Source organism: Epinephelus lanceolatus, chromosome 15, assembly GCF_041903045.1.
Source record: "Epinephelus lanceolatus isolate andai-2023 chromosome 15, ASM4190304v1, whole genome shotgun sequence".
In the NCBI taxonomy this organism is placed as follows: Eukaryota; Metazoa; Chordata; class Actinopteri; order Perciformes; family Serranidae; genus Epinephelus; species Epinephelus lanceolatus.
Window position 1 is genome coordinate 28,459,085 of NC_135748.1, and position 27,602 is coordinate 28,486,686.

The 27,602-nt window shown below is 40.6% G+C and overlaps 1 protein-coding gene across 1 annotated transcript in view; it reads left to right on the top strand.

Annotated features, from left to right (window-relative positions):
• Positions 1 to 26,073, top strand: part of fyna (FYN proto-oncogene, Src family tyrosine kinase a) — a 37,026-nt gene extending 10,953 nt beyond the window's left edge. The window contains exons 2-12 of the mRNA XM_033643051.2: positions 2,801 to 3,057; positions 7,533 to 7,629; positions 10,933 to 11,031; positions 11,239 to 11,342; positions 13,153 to 13,302; positions 13,436 to 13,600; positions 15,212 to 15,391; positions 15,794 to 15,870; positions 18,836 to 18,989; positions 21,947 to 22,078; positions 24,481 to 26,073. Coding sequence (XP_033498942.1) covers positions 2,811 to 3,057; positions 7,533 to 7,629; positions 10,933 to 11,031; positions 11,239 to 11,342; positions 13,153 to 13,302; positions 13,436 to 13,600; positions 15,212 to 15,391; positions 15,794 to 15,870; positions 18,836 to 18,989; positions 21,947 to 22,078; positions 24,481 to 24,689 — 1,614 coding nt within the window. The 5' untranslated portion in view covers positions 2,801 to 2,810 and the 3' untranslated portion in view covers positions 24,690 to 26,073. The remainder of the gene's footprint in view (positions 1 to 2,800; positions 3,058 to 7,532; positions 7,630 to 10,932; positions 11,032 to 11,238; positions 11,343 to 13,152; positions 13,303 to 13,435; positions 13,601 to 15,211; positions 15,392 to 15,793; positions 15,871 to 18,835; positions 18,990 to 21,946; positions 22,079 to 24,480) is intronic.
• Positions 26,074 to 27,602: the final 1,529 nt, after the last annotated feature.

The following is a 27,602-nucleotide window of genomic DNA, read 5'->3' on the forward strand; positions in this document are numbered from 1 at the left end:
GTTTAACCTGGCAACAACTGCAGCCGGCTCAAACGTGATTGGTCAATATCACGCGGACTACAAACAGCCTACAACCGGAAACCAGGGCTCTTCTGCTCTTCTTCCAGAGACAAGATCTCCGGGGTTTGCCTACAGACTCCACATTCACTGAATGTAGAGTCTGTATATAGAGACTAGCATCAGATAGAAACAGCTCCTCGGCTGCCATGTTCCTGAAAATAATAAGAGACATCTTCCACCGCGTCAATATAATCCCAATCTTGCGATCTTCTTCTTTTGTTGAGTTTTTTTAACAGTTGGCATCCATAGGTGTTGCATCACCACCATTTCCTGGACTGTTACCCCATCTATTCCAGCACTGCCATGACGTGTGTGAAAAGGCGCAAGACACAAATGTTTCTGAATATTGTGTAAAGAGAGAAAATCACTAGCGTTGATTGAGAGGTTATTCCAGTAATTTACTGTGAAATATGTGTGAAAGCGACAAAAGATTTTAATATGTTACTAACCCTGTTGAATCAAGACAGAGGCTGGTCTGTACTGGATATCTGGGGGTTATTTATTTATTTATTTTTGGCAAATCTTCCTCAACCAATTGATGAATTGTTTGACAGCTTCAGGAAGTGTCACACTGGCTTCTTAATAGTAAACAGACTCCTTGTTTCTACTGTTTAGGAGTGCCTTCCTCTCTAAATGAAAACTGTAGTTTCAAGGTAATATAGTACCTGCTATTTTTGGCGAGGGGCGTTGTAAATACCGGAAGATTTGACATGATATAAACGTCTATGAAAATTATTAGTTATCTTAAGGATCACCAGAGAGTGAGCAGTCCTCCTCCTCCTTCTTGTATTTCAGCTTGTGGTCTCACAGCTTCGGTCGGGGCTTATACTGTAATGCTACCGCTGGGCTTGTTTCTTCTTCTGGGTATTTCATGGGGTTTTATTGGCAGTAATGAATCACAATGATCCTCCTTCTCTCTGCAGTGGCTCAGCTCTTCTGTTAGTTATGAAGTGTGGAGCAAATATAGAACTGGAGAAACTGAAAATGGTGTGCACGGTGCACAGGAGGTGAAGTCTGTATTTGGGAGGCTTGTGATTTATACTTCTGTGCACCTGTGGGCTGCAGGTAACACAGTAGTGAATCCACAAAGTAATAGCACAGCATCATGGACTTTGTGACAATATGACAAATGTATGCACTCCTTTTTTTACTTTCCATTTGTCTTAAATACTCGCTGCTCTCAAAAAAGTAAAACACTGATGCTGGTTTTCGTCTTCAGCCATCATGCTTTACTTTTCCTGTACCCTGTTGCAGTGCTCGCAGCAAGTGACACATCTGTTTGCACTTTTTTTTCTCATGTAGTTATTTGGGTTTCTGGCTAGTAAATGTAAAACAGCCCTGAAGGAATTCGGTCATATACTCTGTAGCTTTTTTCCATTCAGCTCGGGTGTCCTTCGAGACATGCGTCTGATTTCAGCTCACGTGGGGCTGCAAACAGGGTTCCCAAAAAAGATAGACATTTTCAGTTTGCCACATGGTCACCTTTTGGTCTATGAAATGTCAGCAAATGGCAAAAAGGCTCCAAGAGTCCATGGTAACATCTTGAAATGTCTTGTTTTGTTTCACCAGTAGTCAGGATAACCAGGGAAATGTTCACATTTAAGAAGCTGGATCAAAATAAATATCTTATTACTTAATGTTTAAGCTCTAAATCCTCAGTAATGAGACTCAAAGAGCGTCTTCTGACTGAAACTGTTATTCTCTGTGTGAATATGTTTTGGTTGATATCATTGGCAAGACCATTTTTCATAAGACGACTGTTCCTCTTGTTTTCATAAATTACTCTTGACAGAAAAGAGGCACCACCTGTGAGTTGACCTGTTAATGTGAATCTGAATCTTTTAGCTGAAGTCCAGAGCAGGATGATAGTTTCCCCCTCCTCCCGAGTCTCCTGCAGCCCTGGCGTTTGCCCCTAGCACCACCTCTCTCCATCCACAGCGACTGTAAACAAGTGTGTTTCCAATTAGCCGTCTCCCAAGTCAGCTGGCCGCTAGTGCTGATGAAAGACAACGTTGCTGTCAGCGGTCTTTTCCCAGCCGTGGCTTCATGAGCTCGCAGGGCTGGAAAGGGGGGCACGGTGAGCCGAAATGTGCGTTAGTTTAACTGGGTCTCTTTAAAAGACGGTGAGGCTCTTTTTTAATTGGCAAAGCAGATTGCCTCACTCATTACAGAAACTGGTTTAGCTGCGCTTTAGTGAGGCCAGTTCCCCTCATGAGACCCAGCGCAGAGCCAGGGAGCGGTTTGCCATTAAGGGCCTCTCTGTGCATTTTAACTAAATCTATACATGGGCGTGTGGCTCCTCGTAAAGAAAACAAAAATAAAGTGCATGCCAGCTTGTAAATGCAACGTCTGGGAGTAAATTCTTACAAGAGAGATTGTGCATTAAGACGGAAAAGTAAACCAAGATAAGTAGTGCTGTTAAATTCTGCTACAGTGTGAATTATGCTGAATATGCTCAGCATAAAGTATCGTTATCTGAACATATTTTTACAGCAGCAGTCATAGTATTCACACACTGCAGCTCTGTCACATTATGTTCCTAAGTATAATTAGTAAAGGAGTTTAACGTATCGTGTTTAATTTCAGCCTAATTGAAAGATTTTTCACAAGGCTCCCTGTAACTCTCAGAGGAAGCTCTGGAATAATGGAATATTGAATCATAATTTCCCCATCGGAGACGGCTTGTGAGCTATTATTTCACCTACGTGCTAATTTCATCTCTGTCTCTCTCCACCCACAGAAAGTAGAGAATGGGCTGTGTCCAATGTAAGGATAAAGAAGCAGCAAAACTCACTGATGACCGGGAGACCAGCCTCTCACACAACTCTGGGTACCGCTATGGGTCCGACCCCACCCCACAGCACTACCCCAGCTTCGGGGTCACCACCATCCCCAACTACAACAACTTCCACAGCGGCGCCACACAGGGGGTGACCGTGTTCGGGGGAGTGCACACGTCCTCGCAGTCTGGGACGCTTCGGTCACGGGGTGGAACAGGTGAGCCTGAATGAGCTCTTTTAGAATTAAGTTTGTGGAGCGTTTGAGAGGGTTGAGGGTTTGGCTACTATTTTCTGATACTTTTTTCCACTATACTTAAACTTATTTAGCATTACTGCCACAATGGAAAATGCTCTGTCAGTGTATTTGGACCACCATGTAAGACTAAAACGCTCCACTTACAATAATACAAATTAAGTTACTGGGGTGAAAAACCTTCAGACGGAGCCAGGCTATCTGTTTCCCCTTGTTTCCAGTCTTTATGCTGAGCTAAGCTAAGCAGCTGCTGGCTGTAGCTTCATATTTATCAAAGTGGTTTTAACTTCTCCTCTAACTCCCTGCAAGAAAGCGAATCAGAATCTTCCCCAAAATGTCGAACTGTTCCTTTAAGACAGGGTGACATTGTAATTCTGAAATATGTCGCTGTCTTTAAACGGGGGTCAACTTTTAAACAGAGCAATTAAAAGAGAAATAAAACGTCAGTCTAAGTTGTAAAGCTGTAAACTCCTCTGAAGACCACTCACTGTCTGGCTGTCGTCCAGTGTTCAATAAAAAGTCTGAATAATAAACTGACCAGCAGACATTATTTGTGCAGTAGCGAATTTTCACTTCAGTCATACTGAATGATCTCAGATTAATTGAAAGCCTTTCATGCATGAATTATGACAACCTCAGTCAGGATTTTTTTTCCTGAGTGTTTTTACTCCTCTTTAGGCATGAAACTTCATTTTTAAACACTAATTCTCTAAAGATTTTTTTACATGTCCACTCGGATGGACCACATGCATTTGAGTTTTTAACTGAAGAAATGTGTATTTAACTAACAAATGAATAAAATTATATATTTTGTGAAATAATAATATGAATGCTTTTTAAGTAATAATATTGGCATATTTTACCCTATTATAATACCGTTAAAGCATCAGCATCTTCCACTCCCTCAGCTCCACTGTCACTATTTTATTTCATTTGTTTCATATACATAATTATAAAATTAAAGGGAATAGAAATGTAAAAAAAAAAAAAAAAGTGCATGTGAGAGTGTGGTAGAAACTTGTACAGGCTTATGTGAAAACCCAACCCACAGGACACAGAGGTGGTAAAATATAGTGGTCAAATATGTCAGTACATTTTAAATAATAGAATTCATAAAAATGTCACTATATAAGTACACCACCCCTATGTGGAGTTTGCATGTTCTCCCTGTGTCAGCGTGGGTTTTCTCCAGGTACTCCAGCTTCCTCCCACAGTCAGTCACAGGTTAATTGGTGACTCTAAACTGTCCGTAGGTGTGACTGTGAGCGTGAATGGTTGTTTGTCTCTATGTGTCAGCCCTGTGATAGTCTGGTGACCTGTCCAGGGTGTACCCTGCCTCTCGCCCAATGTCAGCTGAGATAGGCTCCAGCACCCCTGTGACCCCTAACAGGATAAGTTGTTATGGAAAATGAATGCATGAATGAATGAATGAATGAATGAACACCGCGCTTTGTAGAAAATCCTAATTTTCTGTGTAATTGTAATATAGTATGAAATGTAGTTGAAACATATGTTACCTGCAGGGGTGTCCTACTATAGAAGGATTGGCAAGGTATTCCTGAAGTCTGCATTCAGATCTTTCTGTCAGAAAGTCATTTCTGTCAGAAATCTATTCATTTTAACCCAAACCACAGTCTTTTTCCTAAACCTAATTAAAAAAGGAGTTTCTGGCAGAAAGCCCTGAAGGCAAACATCTCCAACAGCAAATTTTAGCCGCGCTTCTGCAGCTAACATTCCTCCCCACACATCCGTAACCTCAAAGTCATTTTCGACAGCAACCTCTCTTTCCACCTAAAAAACAACTCGTCTCTGCCCATCACTCTCCCCCTCTGCTGCTGAAACTCTCATCCATGCCTTCATCACATCCAGAATTGACTACTGTAACAACATTCTTATGGTACACCATCCAAACTCCTAAATAAACCCCAGTACATCCAGAACTCTGCTGCCCACCCGCTCACCCATTCCTGCTCCAGCGATCACATCACCCTGTCCTTCAGAACATCCACTTGCTTCCTTTCCCCCAACATATCCAATTCAAAGTCCTTCTCATCACTCACAAAGCCCTTTGAGTTATGAACTATACCATCAAAACCCATGCTTATACAAGAAAACAGCTTTTGAACGGTTGTCCACTGTGGCTACGACTACGCATTATCAACTCCATCAAGGTTGAAATTTCACATCAGGTTATATTTTTCCTCCTATATTCCACGTAAATATGTTATTCTTGTCTCATGTGTGCTGATACTGTTGTGCAGTGGTAAATGAATGTCCCTGCACAAGACAAATGTCCACTGGGTGAAAGTTAATGGAAAACCTGAGTGACCTAAATTATCGCAGGTGCTCTTTGATGCACATTTCACAACCAGAGAGATCAGACAGTGTGCTGAATAGTGGCGGAAAGGCCTTTACAATCTCTCACTTAAGATTTTAAAGATACATATGATGTGTGATGCATAACTTACCAGCATCTCTTGCTTTCATGTAAACTACTTAGCTTGGCTTTTTTTTTCTAGCACAGATAAACACTCTGCATCTGTGGAGTCAGCAACACCAGCTTGTATGAATAAGAAATTACTCCAGGAGGGAAACACTGAACAACATTCACATATGAGGTGAAAAAAACTTCCAAACAACAGTCAGCTAGGACAGAGCAGAGCAGAAACATCATCTGACCCTTCTGTGAGGACAGTAATGTGTTTGCCTCTGAGACAGTGAGCACTTTTGGTCACTGTGAGGTGTGTTCAGAGGTCACTGCACTCAATGGGAAACGTGCAGGGCTTTACTGCAGCGTTGTGACTCTGACTGTCCAGGAACGATTCAGATCAAATCAGAAAATGAAATCATTTGGCAGATTCAGGCTTATTAAGAGATACAGGGCTGTTTTAAATCACATCAGATGAGTTTGATTGGTCTCCCTAATCTAGACCTCAGCAGCATTAAACGTTTGCGCACCATTCTTAGAGGATGCTCCAACTGAAATACAGTTTTAATTTAATCGCGTAAAGAAATAAAATAAATGACGACACTGTGGTAGTTTATGCATGGTCTCTTGCTGACTAGACTGCGCATGTGTGCACGTGGGAACCAAGACATTGCTGTTAGCGGCTCTGTTATGTTTTACAGTAGACATTTGTAGTTAGTTACCTGAGCAGGTAAAACCCTTTGTTTATGCTGCATTTGGCTGAACTTTCAATGCCCTTTGTATCGTGCACTAAGCTCATTATTCTGCACAACTTTCTTCCTCTTAAAACAGCTCAGTTAAGCCTAAAAGCCTCCTGCGTAGGAGATAATATCTCACAGGAGATAAACTTAGGTTAAGGCCAACATTACCTGCAAAAAAGTTTCTTTTCACCTTGCCTCTCAGGGCTTCTGTAGAATGGATTGATTTGATAGATTTTTTTTCTTTAATTCATTCATTTTCCAGAACTGCTTGCCGTGTTAGGGGTCACGGGGGGCTGGAGCCTATCCCAGCTGACATTGGGCGAGAGGCGGGGTACACCCTGCACAGGTCACCAGACTATCACAGGGCTGACACATAGAGACAGACAGCACACACATATTCACACCTACAGCCAATTTAGAGTCACCAATTAACCCGCATGTCTTTGGACTGTGGGAGGAAGCTGGAGTATCTGGAGAAAACCCATGCTGACACGGGGAGAACATGCAAACTCAAACCAGGAACTGCCTTGCTGTGAAGCAACAATGCTAATCACTGAACCACTGTGCTTTTGTTTGTTTTTTTATATTAGCATGTTAGCTTATACACTTCTATATTCATTTCATTTTTCACTCTGTTTTGGTCTCCACCAACTCCTGAGAGAGCTGTAAAACCAAAACAGGGAGCTGAAAGACAATAAAATACTTCATAGAGCTGAGGAAAGCTGGAGTCGGGTGGCTGTGAGCAACTCTTTTCACATTACATCTAGTCACTTGATGTCAGTGTTGATATAAAATTGTTGATGAGTACAGCTTTAACTTCAAATAACATAAAAATAGCAATCGTAATCTTATGTTTTACACAGGAGTGGGGCAAAAGCCCAGATTTACACTAACAGATAACAAATAGTAATCACAGACGTAAGTTATGAAATATTAAATGTAAACTGTAAAAATGAATGAGTTAGTTTTGAAAATAGCACATTAAATAATATGGAAGATTTCTTTGGCTAAATTGTACCTGTATATAATGTAGATATTTGAAAATTAACTGTGAGAATTTGGTGTTAAAATAAAAGCAGCAGATGGGATGCAAGAAATAAATGAAGAGGGCAGTGATTCGTATCGCCATTACATAACAAGCAGCCCATGTGTGAGACAGATGAACGAACCCAACAATAAAGCCACAGTGAAAATCCCAACATAATGCTTCATCCATGCAGTTCATCTCCTCTAACTCCAGCCATCGCACGTCACTTTCTGTGTCCCTGCAGGGGTGACTCTGTTTGTGGCTCTCTACGACTACGAAGCCAGGACTGAGGATGACCTCAGCTTCAGGAAGGGGGAGAGGTTCCAGATCCTCAACAGCACGTAAGTGTGGAAACATCTGCATGACAGCATTCAAGGGTGGCGGTCGTGTTTTCGCCACTTTCTGTTTTTTTGTCGGTTGTGAATGTCTAAATGCTGCATGTGGACTGAAATGTTGTTCCGCAGGCACAGACAGAGGAAACAGGTCTCTGTGTTATAGACCTGACCTGGCCCATGAGGGTTATGTTGCATGTGAAGCCTGACAGATTTGTTGTGTTTTGATGAAAGCATTCTGCCAGTTTGCATTGTAGGAACAGGGCTCTACACGTAACGACAACACATGCATATCAAGTACAGCTCTGTGCAGACCCTACGCCGTAGCCTACACACGTGGTGGTGTGTCTGTGTCACTCTGCAGTTACACCTCCAAAACACTAGTTGGCAGCAGGGTTTCTGTGAAGTGCTGTAAAGTTTAGTTGAATAAAAAACATACATTAAACATGGCTTAATAAAGACAATTTCAAACACAAGTACACAAATCAGCTTCACTATAACTCACAGCATTCACAGACAACGCACTTGTCTTTATCTGGACACATTTTCCCCACAAATACAACATGCTAATGTTTTTAGCACAAGCCTATGGCATTTAGCCTAGAGGCTAGCTGATTTTTCCTCTACTCATATGAAACCAGGGACAACAGCAGCATTTAACAAAGGCAACATCATAAAATTCGGCTTCATTACAACTCAAAAGGTTCACTGACAAAACAACTGTCTTATACTAAACACGTTTTCCAAACAAATATAACATGCTAATGTTATTAGCACAAGCCTATGGCATTTTACATTGTGTGAATTAGCCTAGCGACGAGCAGAGATTTCCTCTGCTCATATGAAGCCAGGATAAATAACACACAAGACTTAAAATGCTATTTTTGTGGAGGCTTTATTGTCTTCACAATTAATTGTTTCTTATCTTTGAAATAAAAGTAAATAAAAGCTTAGTTTCCACTGAGGGAAATGGTTTCAGCTTACAAATATAGGCAGGAGGCCTGTGTTTCTGCGGAGGTGCACGTACCCTACCGCATCGATTCAACAAGGAAGTATAAATTCCGCATTATATTTCAGGGTCTGTTAATTTGCACCTTTCTACACAGTTGAGCATACACATCATATACTAAATGAGTCTTGCTGAGTATGTGACATCACCAAAGAAGAAGTTCTAGTATCATTTTTTTGAACTGTTTCCATATTAGGTTTGCTGTGAAGCTGCTCAAAATGTTTCTGTGACCATAAATTTTGATATACAGTACAGGCCAAAAGTTTGGACACACCTTCTCATTCAATGCGTTTTCTTTATTTTCATGACTATTTACATTGTAGATTCTCACTGAAGGCATCAAAACTATGAATGAACACATGTGGAGTTATGTACTTAACAAAAAAAGGTGAAATAACTGAAAACATGTTTTATATTCTAGTTTCTTCAAAATAGCCACCCTTTGCTCTGATTACTGCTTTGCACACTCTTGGCATTCTCTCCATGAGCTTCAAGAGGTAGTCACCTGAAATGGTTTCCACTTCACAGGTGTGCCTTATCAGGGTTAATTAGTGGAATTTCTTGCTTTATCAATGGGGTTGGGACCATCAGTTGTGTTGTGCAGAAGTCAGGTTAATACACAGCCGACAGCCCTATTGGACAACTGTTAAAATTCATATTATGGCAAGAACCAATCAGCTAACTAAAGAAAAACGAGTGGCCATCATTACTTTAAGAAATGAAGGTCAGTCAGTCCGGTAAATTGCAAAAACTTTAAATGTGTCCCCAAGTGGAGTCGCAAAAACCATCAAGCGCTACAACGAAACTGGCACACATGAGGACCGACCCAGGAAAGGAAGACCAAGAGTCACCTCTGCTTCTGAGGATAAGTTCATCCGAGTCACCAGCCTCAGAAATCGCAAGTTAACAGCAGCTCAGATCAGAGACCAGATGAATGCCACACAGAGTTCTAGCAGCAGACCCATCTCTAGAACAACTGTTAAGAGGAGACTGCGCGAATCAGGTCTTCATGGTCAAAGAGCTGCTAGGAAACCACTGCTAAGGAGAGGCAACAAGCAGAAGAGATTTGTTTGGGCCAAGAAACACAAGGAATGGACATTAGACCAGTGGAAATCTGTGCTTTGGTCTGATGAGTCCAAATTTGAGATCTTTGGTTCCAACCGCCGTGTCTTTGTGAGACGCAGAAAAGGTGAACGGATGGATTCCACATGCCTGGTTCCCACTGTGAAGCATGGAGGAGGAGGTGTGATGGTGTGGGGGTGTTTTGCTGGTGACACTGTTGGGGATTTATTCAAAATTGAAGGCACACTGAACCAGCATGGCTACCACAGCATCCTGCAGCGACATGCCATCCCATCCGGTTTGCATTTAGTTGGACGATCATTTATTTTTCAACAGGACAATGACCCCAAACACACCTCCAGGCTGTGTAAGGGCTATTTGACCAAGAAGGAGAGTGATGGAGTGCTGCGGCAGATGACCTGGCCTCCACAGTCACCGGACCTGAACCCAATCGAGATGGTTTGGGGTGAGCTGGACCGCAGAGTGAAGGCAAAGGGGCCAACAAGTGCTAAACACCTCTGGGAACTCCTTCAAGACTGTTGGAAAACCATTTCAGGTGACTACCTCTTGAAGCTCATGGAGAGAATGCCAAGAGTGTGCAAAGCAGTAATCAGAGCAAAGGGTGGCTATTTTGAAGAAACTAGAATATAAAACATGTTTTCAGTTATTTCACCTTTTTTTGTTAAGTACATAACTCCACATGTGTTCATTCATAGTTTTGATGCCTTCAGTGAGAATCTACAATGTAAATAGTCATGAAAATAAAGAAAACGCATTGAATGAGAAGGTGTGTCCAAACTTTTGGCCTGTACTGTAGTTTCATCAAAACTCAGCTCAAGTCAGCTCAAACTATATTGTGACATACTGTTATGTGTTTCCCCTTACATAAATCTGAACCAAACCATAACCCACTCTAAACCTGACCACCCCAAAGACCATTTTTCTCCCTTTTTATTAATAAAAAAACTATTATCCTGACTAACATAAGGGATGACTAACTGTGATTTCAGTTGTACTTTAAAGAGATGATTCACCGAAGCTTCAGGGGCCCACGCACTAGAAAAACAACTTGTTTTGTAGTTTGTTTTTATGCGCTCTCTACTCTGCTCTCAGAGACAAGCCAATAAATCTGATCCACTACTGAGTGTTTATTTGTGCCTCTCTGCATAATGTGTAAACGGCTGATGTGTTTATTCCAACCTGCCTCCATCCTCCATTTCTCTGTATCCCTCTCTCCTCAGTGAGGGCGACTGGTGGGAGGCTCGCTCTCTCACTACAGGTGGAACTGGTTACATTCCCAGCAATTATGTTGCCCCGGTGGACTCAATCCAGGCTGAGGAGTGAGTAAAACTTTTTATAAATGAGCACACACGGCAGCTTCATCAGCAGAGAGCGTATCATAAATATTTGAGAGCTCATCTCACAGTCTTTTATTAACTGGCGTAGTGGCACGTACAGTAAGAATAAAAGATTAAAATATATTTAAAACATGTTTAAACCAAATATTACACCCCATAGTTTGACTCCTTTTTCTTTTCTTCCTGCAGCTGGTATTTTGGTAAATTAGGTCGAAAGGACGCAGAGAGGCAACTGCTCTCCAACGGCAACGCCAGAGGCACTTTCCTTATCCGTGAGAGTGAAACAACCAAAGGTACTCTGACCGAGCAGCAGCTTACATGCTGACATGTTGAATGCTTTTAAAAATTGTGTTTGTGAATAAAAAAAATATTTATGAACACTTTAATTACGGTGGCAGTAGAAGGCATTTATTTCTAGAAAAAAACTACAGGAAAATAAGACCAATATTGACGCTTAAACAGGATCTTATGGGCTTTTTAAAAAACTTTCTGTCATATGTTACAATGTCAGATGTTCTTATTAAATGTGGCAAAAAGCCTTAGACTTCAGACTGTTTTTTTCTACTTAAGAGACAAGTTGATATCAGTTAGCGACAGATTTCTTTATGGTCATCTGCTCCAGGCACATTACTGCAAGTATAAACATTACATACACTGCTACATGAAGCTACATGCTAACATCAGGGAAACCAGTAATCGTTAGTCTCTGATGTTGTGTTTTGTTTGTGCTCAGAACCTTTTTTTTGGTTTATTGGTTACGCATTCATTCCCTGGCTGCAAGTAAGTGGCTACATGTAGCTACATGCTAACGTTGGAAACATGTAATTTTGGTTGCTGATGTTTTTAATTTCTTCCTGCTTCTGGATCATATTCCTGCTGGAACATGCCCGGTCGTGTTAAGTAACTTTCATCGGTGATTTTTAATGGGGGAAAATGCGGCTGCACACAGTCATTCCCCAGCTGCGAGGACACTGCTAAATGAAGCTACATGCTAATGTCAATGAAACATCTAATCTTCATTGCTATTGTTGTTCATTTATCTCTAATATTGGATCATCCTGCTGGAGCAAGTCCAGTTGGGTTTAGAAGCTTTTATTGGTTATGCAGTTATCCCCCGGCTGTAAGTAAACCGTTACATGTAGCTACACGCTAATGTCCGGGAAACATAATCATGGTGGCTGATGTTGTTCATTTCTCCACAATTTTGCATTATAGTCCCGATGGAACATGTCTGGTTTTGCTCAGAAACGATTATTGGTGATTTTTAACTGTGAAAAGTGCCATTTTTTGCAGTCATACTTCGGCTGCAAGTAAACTGCTACATGTAGCTACATGCTAACGTCAGGGAAACATGTAATTTTAGTTGCTGATGTTAATTTCTCCCCAATTTCTGATTATATTCCTGCTGGAATATGTGTGGTTGTGCTTAGCTGCTTTTATTGGTGATTTTTAATGGGAGAAAATGCGGCTATACAGTCTTTCCCCAGCTGTGAGTACACTGCCGCATAAAGCTACATGCTAATGTCAGAGAAACATCTAATCTTTGTTGCTGTTGCTGTTAATTTCTTCCCAGTTTTGGATTATATTCCTGCTGGAACATGTCCTGTTGTGTTAAGAAGCTTTTACTGGTGATTATTCACAATAGAAAGTGCCACTATGCTCTGGTATTGTCATTCTCCGGCTATAATGATAGTGCAGAGATGCCAAAACAAAGAAGACCTGGAATTTCCAATAGAGTGCAGGCTGGGCATTTTTGTGAGGGGGGGGCTCAAGTAGACAGATGCTAAAAGACAGAGGGTGAATACAGGTGTTTCAGCACTGATGGTATGGGGAAAATAAAATGTTTTTCCAACATTAAAGCACGTAAACATGTCCTAGTAGGAACTCAAAATAGAAGTGCGAACCTCAAAAGTAGCATAATAGGTCCTCTTTAAAATTCAGATTAATATCATGTCATTAACCAGGCAGTTGCTCCATATTCATTGCCCTAATTATTTTGGACAATTTGCTTTATATACACTCATTAAAACTTACCAGAGATTTTGCTCTAGTCTGCTAAACCCACCAGTTTCTTTCTTTATGGCTGTGTTGTCTCTGTTCCAGGGGCCTACTCTCTCTCCATCCAGGACTGGGATGATGTCAAGGGAGATCACGTCAAACACTATAAGATCCGCAAGCTGGACAGTGGAGGCTACTACATCACCACCAGAGCGCAGTTTGAGACGCTCCAGCAGCTCGTGCAGCACTACTCTGGTGAGACTCTGCCACAGTTATGGGGGATGTCATGACAGATCTGCGTCTGCTCTCCCTGCCTTTATATTACAATGTCATATGGCTTTATACGACTTTAACATCATTTGAAATTCAAACTGCGTGGTTGATCCAGCCAGGGCTGCAGGGCTGTGCTGCAGACTGATCGTACCGTGCCACAAAGGCATGCCTCGTCTGACTGACCTGTCCGTCAAAACCAAAGACGTGTGGGAGATCCCGCGGGAGTCGCTGCAGCTCATCAAACGTCTCGGGAATGGCCAGTTTGGGGAGGTCTGGATGGGTGCGTACCTTTTTGGCGTCTTCTTTTTGGCATGAATGGAGATTTAGACAGCTGTGAGCAGTGTTGCAACAACATACTGCATGTGTTGGATCATTCAAAACTAACACCCAGCTAATGTTACCCACAGGGAGGAGTGTTTGCTCTCAGTGATTTCATTTAGGAATTTAGATCTCTGTTGAATCTCAGTGTTCATTTGGACTGGAATAAGATTTTTGAACTTCTCATGCTTTCTTCTTGCGTTCAGAATCTGTACAGGCCTTTAGACCTTGTGAGAGATGGTGTCTGTATTTGTTAAGTCTAATTAGGTTTCTGTGCCATGGCTTATCTAAACTCAGTTTAGACACGTTGTTTTAGTTCAGACGGAGTTTGTAAAACTTAATTTGTCACACACTGGATTGTGAAATGCTCCGTGTGTGTCTGAACATTTGTTGGTACCATAAACATGGATTAAGTCAAATCCAATAACGGATCCTTTTAACAAGATTTCAGCTAGTAGCAGCTTTTTAGTCTAGCTTGGTATATTAGGCAGGATTTTCCCTCAACAACACAATGTATAAACTCAAACAGAAGTAATCCTTCTCAGTCATCACAACCCACTAGAATAGTGACCAATAGTCATCACTAGTCGCCTGCATGTTTCTGATATTTATTTAATGATTATATTATATATTTTGGGTGGGGCAACACATGGTTTGAGTTGAAGGTGTGAGAAAGAATAGTATCAGTAACATTGTTAACACTGTGCTACATTACAGAGAAATACAAAACCATACTAATGAACCTTCATTAATATAGGCCTATATTTTATCTACAAGTGCACGTCACACACTGAGCGAGCCGTCTGTTAATGACGCTGTGGGCTAATGGGCATGTAGCTACTTCCATGTTTCAGATGATACGTCATGTTTGTAGTCGACCAGTGAAGATGAGTTTACATATCACCTTGGGTTCGTCCTTCACCTTCTCAAAATGATCCCACACTTTGGATTTCCTGCCCAACATGTTATTAACTAGCCTGTGGAATAACTGCAGGTACCAGCCCTGGAAATTAACCTGACTCCTGTCCGACTGCTGAGCGTGGCCACTTCCTGTGTCTGTCCTTTCAAATTAAATTCCCACATGGTCCATTCATATAGGTTTTGATTTATTTTGACAAGGCGCAGCTCCTTAAAGAGTCTCCCTTTTTCTTTTTTCTGGGACTTGTCAACTAATTAAATCTTGCTGACTAATGATCTTTCTGGTCGACTAATGTTTGGTCAGCTATTCGGGGGACAGCCCTATTATTTTCATTATGGGTATCCTGTTACAGCACATAATACCTTACTAAGTTTTGTACTTGAGCAACTCCAGCCCCTATCTGTAGCCAGTTATCTGCTCTACACTTTTTAAACTAACACAGGTGATAAAAATCTCAAGGTAACTGAAGGATAATGTCAGTAGCTTTCAGTCACGCATTACTTTCATATGCTTTTATGTCCTTCCATTCCTTTCAGACTATACATTACATTTTTCAAACGCTGAATATCTCCCATTGAAATAAAATACCAGCCACTAACCTCCAGAGAATTACCCTTGAACATTAACAGCCTCTTTTTTAATTTTGATTGTCAGGCACGTGGAACGGCACCACCAAGGTGGCGGTGAAGACTCTGAAGCCCGGCACAATGTCGCCCGAGTCCTTCCTGGAGGAGGCTCAGATCATGAAGAAGCTCCGACACGACAAGCTGGTGCAGCTGTACGCCGTGGTGTCCGAAGAACCCATCTACATCGTCACTGAGTACATGTGCAAAGGTATATGCTATTTTAAACTGACACTAAAAAAGACACTATGAATATTACATACATGCATTTGTGCACACCTACACAGTGTGTACATAATTTATACATCTGCATGGACAGCACAGTGTGTGTCCTTCTTTACGGCATATCCACATCACTATATGGTAACAAATACTGTGATACAAATACAAGTTGTGGTTTTGAAGGCGAGATCCTCAGTTACCACAGCGATAACTAACAAATAAAAGTTTGAGCCAAGTGTAACGTGTGGCAGGAATCCCAGAATCGATGTCACATTAGGCTGCAATGTTTTGCTTCAGTTTTCATCCAAAGCTGAGTTAAGATCTACCAGCTGAAGACAATACGAGGCAACAGATCCTGACTTGTTTTTCATCCTCTGTTTTCTTTTTATAGGGAGTTTGCTTGACTTCCTAAAAGATGGAGAAGGTCGAGGCCTCAAACTGCCAAATCTAGTGGACATGGCAGCTCAGGTACGCTGCTGAAAAGGATCTGAAGTCTGTGGATTTGTTTCCAGAGCACTCTGAAGGAGGATTTGTTTTTCTAAGAGCTTTCTTTATTTACTTTAACCACCTCCAGCTGTTTGCAGTTTATTCATTTAAACTCAGTGTTGCACGTTTACAGCCATTTCCATCTTGATGTTAAGCCCAGTGTTTACAGTTTCATTAGGCAGCGTCTCATTTCAGCAGGCCAAGATGGCAGAATTTCAAAAATATGAACTTAGCACATTGTTACTCACCAGACTGGCTGGTATAATACGACCAGATGAACAATAAAGTATCTAAAGTTCAGTGATTTAGCGTCACGGATGAAGCACTCACTCGCTGTTTTGTAGCTGTGATTCTGCACTTCCTGTGACACTAGAGTGTTTTCAGTTAAAGGGACAGTTCACCCTAAAATCAAACATACACATTTTTCCTCACCTGTAGTGCTGTTTATCAGTCTGCATTGTTTTGTCTCCCTTTTCTACAGTCGTAGGCTGGCTTGGCTTGGCTTGGTTTGGTTTGGGCCGACAGCCCATCACAGCAGGGATCTGCATTTCTGTGGTTTCTCTGGCTGTTTCTGCTTTCACTCTTCTTCCCTGCTGTATTATTAGACTTGCCTTTATTATTTCTATTATTATAGAAGACAAACTGCCAACAAAGTTCCACTAATTCAGTAAAAACACATTCCATCTCCTATAGATTCTTCACAATAAAAGTCCAACAATATTTTGTTATGTACAAACTTTTATTGTGAAGCACCAAAATAAGGAAATGTTGAGTTTTCGAGCAGCAACTTCACACAAATTCTTATATGGCTGACAGCAAACATGAAACCGTAAAATAAAGCAGATATCTAAAGTACAAACAGGAAGCAGGAGAGAAACTAAACTCCAAACCACAGAGATTAAGTTAGAAGCTACAGAAGTGCTGAGAGCTGAACAAACAGAGACTTTTAAAAAAGCCTTTCTCTCTGGTCTCCTGCAGACAGAGGTGAGTAGAGTCTGCAACACACATGCTGTTTAAAGGGAAGAACTAGGGCTGTTTGGGGTTGGTTGTGGTTGGAGAGATGTCACCACTACCCGCTTGAGGGTGGGCACTTTTGGTCCATCCCCGGCGCAGCTTGGCGTGGCACAGCACGTCAAAGCTGACAATGGAAACACAAATTGGTGCGGCAGGGCTTTACTCGGCTCAGAGATGGGACCAAGTCACACATGTGCAAGTCTCAAGTAAGTCTCAAGTCTTAACCTTCAAGTCTCAAGTAAGTCCCAAGTCATTTTTTCTCGGGCAAGTCAAGTCAAGTCAAGTCACAGGTTATGTCATGTCAAGTCAAGTCAAGTCAAGTCCTGTAATAGGTCAAGTCAAGTCCAAGTCAAGTCACCTTATTATTGTAATTTTACCTGTAGAATCTGATCTTAGCTATATATACACCTCATTAACTCAGCTGTTAACCCAAATCAACTTCATATGCTCTAAAAGTTACTTCATTTTAAAATCGTATCTATTTCATGTACTATTTTAACATATTTATTCCATTTTAAATTATATTTACTTACTTTGCTAAGTTTTAAACCCATATTTATGTCATGATCTGTTTTTAAGCAATATCTACTTTGTTTACTAGTGTTTTAGCATGTAATAATTACTCAATTTTAAAACCATTACTTCATTTAGTCCATCTCAAACAGTATTCATTCAACTTTACAACGTAAGTTGGGTTACTCAGTTTTAACCAAATTTTAGGTGACTTCATCGCTGCAATGTTTACTTTGCAGAGACGACCTCCATGCGCACGCACACACACTGACCAAGGCAGCAGCCAAAATCACCCATTTAGCTCATTTAACCCTGTGTTGCTCGTACATAAAATGTACAGCCGGTCTTGTGATGAACCGGTCGGAATGTTCGCTCACGTTTTCTGGGGTTAATGTTAGCAAATAAATTAAAAAACAAGTTCTAGTTTATAGTCAAACTGAAAATATGATGTGAATAACACTCAAGTCATTCAAGTCATCGTGTCTCAAGTCAAGTCAAGTCCCGAGTCTTTAACTTCCAAGTCTGAGTCAAGTCTCAAGTCTTTTATTTTTTGTCAAGTCACAAGTCATCAAAACAGCGACTCAAGTCGACTCGAGTCCAAGTCACAATGACTCAAGTCCCCATCTCTGACTTGGCTCAGCCGGGAGTGACAATGAAAAAAGATTATTGGTGTGAGTTGCCGAGTGTTGAAGATATCGGCCGTAAAGATGCCTTCTCTTTCCAGAAATCATGACCCAGTTACTCAAGATAATCCACAGACCTTGTTGTGAGCAGTTTCATGTAGGAACTATTTTCTGTCTGCTGAACTACATCCCCCAAATGTCACCACGTAGAAGGAAGCATAAATCTATAGCTAGCTCACCTAGCACCACTGTGCTAGCTAACATTGCAGCTCAGCAGAAGAGGATGCCATTAGTATTTACATCTCACGCTATCACAAGCAACAGCCTCTCATCCATGAGATGTATGCTTCCTTCTGCGCAGTGATACAGTTGGCAGGTGTTGTTTGACAGAAAAAAGTTCCAACACGAAACTCACAACAAGGTCTGTGGATTATTGTAAGTAACTGGGTCATGATTTCTGGAAAGAGACATTGCTTTTCAAATGTATTTTTGGCGCTTTGGTCACCACAAGCCGAGAGCCATCTAGTTTCATTATATTAAAGTAGGTGGACATCTCTTTGGCTGATATCGCCAACACTCGGCAGCTCACACCAAAACAATCTAGACTGATAAAAAGAATTTTGATTTTAGGGTGAACTGTCCCTTTAAGAGATCGCACTCTCTTTTGCAGCTCCACCTTTTTAAGCTCATAAAATACCTGTTAACATACACACAAATCTTGCCTACAACAGATTTAATCACCTTGAAACTGTTCTGTGACATGACGTTCACTGTTGAAAAATATCTCCATCTCCCAGGTGGCAGCAGGCATGGCATATATTGAGAGGATGAACTACATCCACAGAGACCTGCGCTCTGCTAACATCCTGGTCGGAGATAGTCTGGTGTGTAAGATCGCTGACTTTGGTCTGGCCAGGCTCATCGAGGACAATGAATACACAGCAAGACAAGGTAGGCCTACTAAGTTTGGTTGCACCAGATTTTAGTAAATCCATCACTACGTTTGTGTGAGAAATTCTCCCTAAGTTCTTAGCAATGAATGATTTAGTTATTCATGGGGTTGCATGCAGAGTTTTAACCTGTAAAGAATTAAGTCATGTGTAAATCGGTTGCTGGGAAACATCTGTAGCACAGTCCAAGGTATCACAAGCTGGAACACAACATCCAGATAACAGTTTCAGAAGGCCAAACAACATATAAAAGTTAACTGCCAGTCCTTTGTAATAAACTGTATTTATATATATAGCCCTTTAAATGTTTAATTCTGACTCACTGCAGGCACTTTAAGACATTTAAAATATTTAACAGTAGACACTTTAAATGTTTTAAAATGTTATAGAATTTCTTATTGCTGTTGTCTTTAATTTATTTTTATTTATATATAGTTTTAAGGGCAAAAAAGCCAGGGCAAATTAATTTCACTGCATTTGAATGAACATTGTACTTTTTTTTATTGATTGTAGCACCAATGTAACAAATATATACATATACACACATACCACTCTATGTATATATATGTATAAAACATTTTTTAAAACCCTTTAACACTTGGAAAGCTGAACAAATTGACTTGAAATTAAACATGGGAAGAAGGCAATGAGCAATTTAAGAAGATATTACCCAAAAAATTAGCACAAAATTAGTAAAAAAAAAAAAATATATATATAAATAAATAAATAAATAAATAAATAAATAAATAAAAAGATTGTACAAGAAAATTACCTGGAAAAAAGGGTAAAAAAAAATAATAATAAAAAATATTACAGAAATGACCTGAAAAATTGTTCAAAAATAATAATTCTGTAACAATTGCAAATATATTATTATATATTATATATAGTATTATTATATTATTATGATAATTATAAATACAGTTTCGTGGAATTTTTCCCTAGCCTTTTTTTTTTTCTTTTACAATTTTCTAAATCTACTAATTTCTTGCAATTTGCTTGTTAACCTTTTTCCCATGTTTTTGAAAGAAATCAAACCAATTTGCTTCAGGTTCAAAAGTTTAAATCCTTGTGAAAGGCATCTAAATGCAGCACGAGAAAATGGATGTCGATCCAGGTCTCTAAGGATTAATATGGATGAGTAAACTAAACTTAAACTTGATATGCAAACATGGGGGAATGTGTGTCTCAGCGTTAGTAGTATTCATAATGTAACCAGAGGCAGAGGCACGTAGCTGAACCTGAAAACACAAACATTATACACGTATTGGATTCAGTGTGACTTACAGGTCTTGAGTATATTATTATCTACAATGTCCATTTTGAATCAAAGTCTGTAAATCAGCTTAGAAATCACTTGATAAAGACACTCTGTATATCTCCAGAACTTGCCTGAGAAGTAGCACGTTTTTAAGTTTTCTTCTGTATTAAAGAAATCTAGTGATGTAAACAAATGTAGGCTGATGCCAGTGCATTTAATGTTTGTCCGACGCTGTTAAACAGCATTCTAGTCCAGTGGTTCCCAACAGGTCCAGCCACAGGGTCCAGATTTCTCTGTAGCCATTAGTTAAAAGTCCACACAGTTATATATATTCAGTGTCATGACAGTGTTACGCCATGTCATTAAGCTAGTTTGCTGTCTCTGCTAAGTAGCTGTCCATTATTCACTCACTCTACAGCAGGAAATGGGACTTCAAAATAAAAGCCCTGCACCGGAAATTCTGTGTGTTTTTTACAAACCTTTGCGACACGTTTGCGAGTCACTTGCGGTCCATTCAGAATGGACCCACAACCCACTTTTGGACTGCACCCACCAGTTGGGAACCACTGCTGTCGTCTATTATCCAGTCAGATGTGTCCTCCATGTTATGTATTACATCTTTTACTCATATATTACCAATCTCACTGCTAATGTTAGTTTTGCTATTTGGTTCATTTTGCACCTGGTGTAACTTAAAAAATTTAGTGACGACTAAAATCTACTTAAGAGTTAGTTTTGCAGCGTTTTACATTCCTGTTTTAAGTCAGTGACGTGTAAATTTTCACTTAGTAAGTAAGCACTAATGGTAAAACAAGGTATGCAGGATGCAGAGAGACGGATTCAGATCTAGATGCAGAGATGCATGCAGAGAGAGGAGATGTAGGTTTGCAGGATTTTGCAGGAAGAGAGGTCAGCTTGTGATTTGTGTATCTGTCCTGTAGTACTGTCGTAGTCCCAAACCACAGCATCTCCGGAAAACCTCACTGTCAGAGGAAAAAGTTGGCGGGCTGGCAGATAACTTATTCCATTTAGGCAAGACACATTTTACAAACCGACGCACGCACACACACACACTACTTTTCAGAACGAGTAGAGTAAACGAGCAGGAATTTGTCTTGGTGACACCAGTGGAAAACAGAACCACATGTGGTTGCAGCGTGGCACAAAGACAACAGAACATCGCTCTTACACAAGGGCACAGTGCGGGATTTAAGACGGAGCATGCTGTACACAAAAATCCATCTGTCATCGAGTATCTGGATTGAAGGATGAGGACTAAAGTGGCCCTGCCCTGAATCACTCAAATGCTGTTCTCCCATGATTGTTTTGGCAGACGTGAACTGCACCAGGAGGACTTCCAGACTCTGTTAGTCACTCTGTCAACATGTTCAGCCACTCGTTTGCTAGCGATTTAAATGTTTACTTGTTCAACTTGGGCCAAGTGCAAACTGAGACGGAGCAAGATAATGGAATTGTTCCGTTTTTCCCCTGGTGGGATGTTATCACATCCTCATGTGTCTCTGCACTAATGAAATCACACATGAAGTAAAATATTCACACAGAGGAGACTGACCTACTTAATCCTTAGGTTTCGGTAAAGGTTGTTGCTTCATTTCTTTTCGTATTTCTGCCTGAATAACAACAGTGAAATAAAAAAAATGTCACAGCAGCTTGAGAAAGTTCTGAATTTCTTCTAGGTGCAAAGTTTCCAATAAAGTGGACTGCTCCTGAGGCCGCTCTCTACGGGAAGTTCACCATCAAGTCGGACGTGTGGTCGTTTGGCATCCTGCTGACGGAGCTGGTGACCAAGGGCAGAGTGCCATATCCAGGTGAGAGTGTGCCACTCTTCACAGCCCCAGATGATTGCTCACATTTGATTAATGCAGAGTGTGTGAGGGCATTCGAGTCTGCGGAGACACTAGCCGTGGTTCTGTGAGCTATAAACAGACCAGCATGTTGCATAATGTACATCACACTGTGCATTATGCAGAGCAGTGAGCCCAGAAGGCTGCGTGAACGTGTGCAGTGACTGTGTTTTTGTTTCTCTGCTGTAAACATTTTGACATTATATCCTGGGTATTTAAATAAGTAACAGAGTAACAGTAAAGATGAAAGAGCTCAATTTCATAAACAACTTTAAGTATAATCAGATTTTGAGATTTATGACCATTTGTAAATCAGTTAGTCGTGATGTGTTACCTTGATTTTGTAAAGAAAACTTTGTTTCTCTTGCATATCTACACAGAAAACAAGGACGTTACTAATTTATTAGGGACCAGGATTAAAAAACAGTAAAATTATAGTATAATCCAAGTCTTATTTATCCAGTTGTATGCTCAGTACTTCCCAAACACATGTATTTTTGCTAAAACCTTACTATTTGAAACTGAAATGAAAGTGAAACTCATGTATGCTCTCTTCAAAGCCAGACTCAAATCGTGTTTTTAGTGAAAATGCAAAGTGGGAATGACTGATGTTTCAATATAGTTTTCAAATCAAAATCAAATCAACTTTATTTATATGGCACTTTTCATACGACAGTAACACAAAGTGCCTCACAGAGTTTTGCTGTTGTTAAGCGTGGTCCCCAATCAATCAATACAAAACAACACCTTTTTCTGCAGAGGCATGCAAGAAAATTCAATTCAATTCAGTTTTATTTAGAAAGTCCAATATCACAAATCACAATTTGCCACAACAACATCCCTCTGTCCTTAGGACCCTCACAGCAGATAAGGAAAACTCCCCATAAAAACCCTTTAACAGGGAAAAAAAATGGTAGAAACCTCAGGAAGAGCAACTGAGGAGGGATCCCTCTTCCAGGACCGACATGCATGCAATAGATGTCGTACAGAACAGATCAACATGATAAATTAACAGTAATATATATGACAAAATGAGACATAAAGAGAGACAGAGAGAGATGCAGGGCAGACAATAGCGTACAACATCATTAATTTAAGTAATAATATTAAAATTAATAATAATAATAATAATAATAATAATAACAGTAATTGTGGTACAATATGTTTAAAGTATATATTAATATCTGATAGTATACATATGTGACAATAATCATATGTGTATAATAACAGTAGAAGTATGACTAATGATAACAGCAGCAGCAGGAGGCATCTGGCAGGACCACAGCAGCAGCATAACCACACACGTCACACTATCCAGGCACCACTGTGATACGAGATGCCAGACAGTGGAGCACAAAGGTGAATTAGCAATATGAAATAATAGGACATGAATGTTAGCAAGTGAAGGATAACCAGCTTTTCAGAAACTAAGGAGAGAGAGAGAGAGAAGGAGAGAAGGGACTCGGTGTATTATAGGAGGTCCCCCGGCAGACTAGGCCTATGTCAGCCTTACTAGGGGCTGGTCCAAGACAAGCCTAAGCCAGCCCTAACTATAAGAGCCAGCCCTTACAATAAGCTTTATCAAAAAGGAAAGTCTGAAGTCTAGTCTCAAATGTTGAGACAGTGTCTGCCTCCCGGACTGAAACACTTTTCTTCACGAATTAAAGATAACACAGCATGACTAATTGTTTTACACATCGTCATTTTGTCCGTGAAGTACTTATTCAATTATGGAAGGTAATTGTTGACCTTTTGGAACACCAAAATAATCGTAGCTCAAAGGTCCACTTACTTACTTTTAGAGATTTCAGCATTTTTAGTCTCTATTTTGTATTCACTCTAAATTCGAGTTAGACTTGCACTTGCATACATGCACTCTGTTATTCTTTCCGCTGTTAGATGTCCTGACATTTTTACTGTTACTGTGGAAACTCCTCATGAAGGAGGCCATTAAATTGAGACAGTGATGTGAGGTTGTTAAAGACTGAACTCACCCAGGATACCATCTGTTTGACTTGAGCTCTACAGATCATCCAAAACCCTGACAGACTCAAACACAGCTTTTCCCACAGTAATAAGGTCTTTGAATGACTCTAAATACACAGGATGACTCTTTTTCATGAGTATAACTACAACACTCTTTGTGCAATATTCACAAACATACTGTGTGTAGTTTTTGCCTGTTGCACTAATTTATTGTTTAACATTTTTATTGCTTAGATTGATGATTGAATGTATGGAGAATGTGTTTTTTTAACTGTCAGCACTTTACAGGAGTAGCACTCCTAATTTCGTTGTGTTTCTTTAATGAGACAATGACAATAAAAGGCATTCTGATTCTCATTTCTCTGCGCTCCTCTCTCCAGGCATGAACAACCGCGAGGTGCTGGAGCAGGTGGAACGGGGCTACCGGATGCCGTGCCCGCAGGACTGCCCCTCGTCCCTGCACGAGCTGATGGTGCAGTGCTGGAAGAAAGACCCGGAGGAGAGGCCCACCTTCGAGTACCTGCAGGCCTTTTTGGAGGACTACTTCACTGCCACTGAGCCTCAGTACCAGCCGGGGGATAATCTCTGAGCGCCGCTGCCCTCATCTCATGTCATTCCGCCGGCTTTCCACCAGAGGGAGCCAGACTCCACCTGTTCCCTCTCATTATGTGGCTGTAACAATTCAAAGCTCATTGACTGACTTCTTGACTTCCAAGCTTCACACAAACAGGGACGGCCGCTGCCCCAACAGCAAACTGACTATCAAATCAAAGGATGTTTCTGAGGTGGGATAACTGAGGAGTTAAAAATGACTGCCATGGATGAACGAGATGTTGTGTAACTTGTACGTAGTGTAAATATAAATTGCTTGTTTACTTATCTCTTTTTTGTTTCATTTTATATTACTTTTGATATTTTGGAAATGTGTGGATTTTTTTTTTTAATCCAAAGTTATTTCAGATTTATGGCTCGTAGAAAAACCATGTGAGGCTCACAGTTGGTAACAAAATCGTGACATAATAATTGTAGGAATGGTAATAGTTAGACATCGTGGACACCGAAGCGTCTCGGAAGTTTTTCTGGGAGTCCACCAACCTTTTTTTACAAGGTGAATATAACGATACTGCTCTCCTCTTCTCAAGGAACTTAGATGTACTATAACACCTGTTCTTGCCTTTTCATGTTTAGTAATATTCTTATAATGTAAGGGAATGCCTTCATGCTTTCTACACACTAACTTAGTGCATCATGGACTCCTCCACCCAAACGTGTATGGCATCTGCACTAATATTAAGTGCATTCATCGCATTTCAGCTTCAGCCAATGAGTTCTAGATCGGCTTAAAGTAACTTTTAGTTTGGCTTCTTGTGGTTGAAAAGGAGGCCGACTTCCTCTCCAACTGCAACCATTGTTCGGCTGACTGCTTATTATACTGGCAATATTTTAAAAATGTATGTTGCATTATTGTATGGCAGCAGGCTGTGTAAGAATTCTAGTCTTTTCGCTTCGGCAGCCAAACAAACAAACTGCCACTTACATTGACGGGAATGAAGGAAGTGACCTGTGTTCGTCCCTCCATAATGTGTATCTGGGAATAACATGTTGTTTACGAGACCAAACATGTTTATTTCACTGTGTTACTTTTGCTCAGCATCTCGGCCAGTCTTACGTGTCGTTAAGATTACATAATTATGTGATTCTTCTACAGTGAATCTGCAGTTTCCGGATGACATTTTATCATCCTCAAGTATCAAACTTCTCTCTGTGTGCATTCCAGGACGATACACCATGTCTGTGCGTATTTAAGTTTCTTCTCACGGGTGGAAAAGTGAGCAAAAACAAAAAGTTTTTGTATCACTTTGTTTGACCCGGTTCAGTAGATATACAGAAAATGTTTTTGGTCTCTGCATTATTTATTGTCTCTGTCTGTTACTTGTACACATCTGGTTTTGAAATAAACAATCTTGCCATCATTGTCCTGTGGGCTCGCCACTTTGAAACAATCGCCACTGAACATTTGTCAGCAGAGGTGTGGACTCGAGTCACATGACTAGGACTCAAGTCAGACTGGAGTCGCAAAGTTGATTAGTTTAGACTCTACAAAATAGGCAAAAGAGACTTGACTTGGGCTTGAACACCACTGACTCATGACTTCACTTGGGCTTGAACCTTTTGACTTGAAAATAATTGAAACCTTCCCCCAAGCCAAAAGGCTACATAGTGTGTGATGTAAAAGGCGTGCCACGAATTTATTCGTTCCCCTTTGTTTCCTGAATCAAGAAACGTTTATTCCCAGCAAGTCAACACCGAATCCACTTTGTTTGAACTGATCCAACAGGATCCAGTCAAGTTGCAGGAGAGAACCATAAAGAACTGATGTTATTGAATGTCAGCTTGAAAAATTTATACTAAGATAATTTTGGTTTCGTGCAAAAACTACGCAGTCGTCAACAAAGAATTAATTAGACTATGCAAAACGTTCAAGTTGAAAATTACAATTGCAGGGCGGCACACGGGTGCAGTGGTTATCATGGGGTGGGGCGTCCGAAACCTGTGTCAAGTTTGTATGTTCTCCCTGTGTCAGCGTAGGTGTTCTCCGGGTGCTCCGGCTTCCTCCCACAGTCCAAAGACATGCAAGTTAATTGGTGACTCTAAATTGTCCGTAGGTGTGAATGTGAGTGTGAATGGTTGTCTGTCTCTATGTGTTAGCCCTGTGATAGTCTTGTGACATGTCCAGGGTGCACCCCACCTCTTGACTAATGTCAGCTGGGATAGGCTTCAGCCCTAGACCCCCAACAGGATAAGAGGTTACAGAAAATGAATGAATGAAAATTACAGAGATGCAACAACTTTCCAAGTATGTAAGACATTTGACGTATCAGTCAGTCCTCTCTCTCCCACCTCCAACTGGCTCAGAATGCCACTGCCAGATTCCTCATAGGTACCTGGAGGAGAGACCATATCCCACCTGTTTTATCCTCTCTCCACTGAATTGATTTTAAGGCTCTCTGTTTGTTCACAAAGCCCTTAATGGTCTGACCCCATCCTACATCACAGACTTACTAACCCCTTATTCTACCCTCAGGTCCCTCAGGTCAGCTGAGCAGGGGCTCCTCGCTGTCCCACGCTCCAGATTCAAGCTCACAGCAAGTGTCTGCCCCCAAATTGTGGAACAGCATCCCTAATCAGATCTGCCCCTCCACTGACTCTTTCAAGTCCAGACTCAAAACCTTCCTTTATTCATTAGGGTTTGAGTCCCCCTGATGTGGCTTTCTCTGAGCTGTGTACCTGAAAGTTATGTTGCCTCTCGTGTATTTGTTTTTCAGCATTTTATTCCTTTTGCACAGCTCTTCGGTCAACGTAAGGTGTTTTTAAATGTGCTTTATAAATAAATTTGAGCCGAGGTAAGTTAATATCAACAAAGTTAAGCTAATGTGAACTTAACAGCTTAGTAACTTTATAACAAACTTAGTTTAAGAAATGAATACAAATTTTGAAAAGC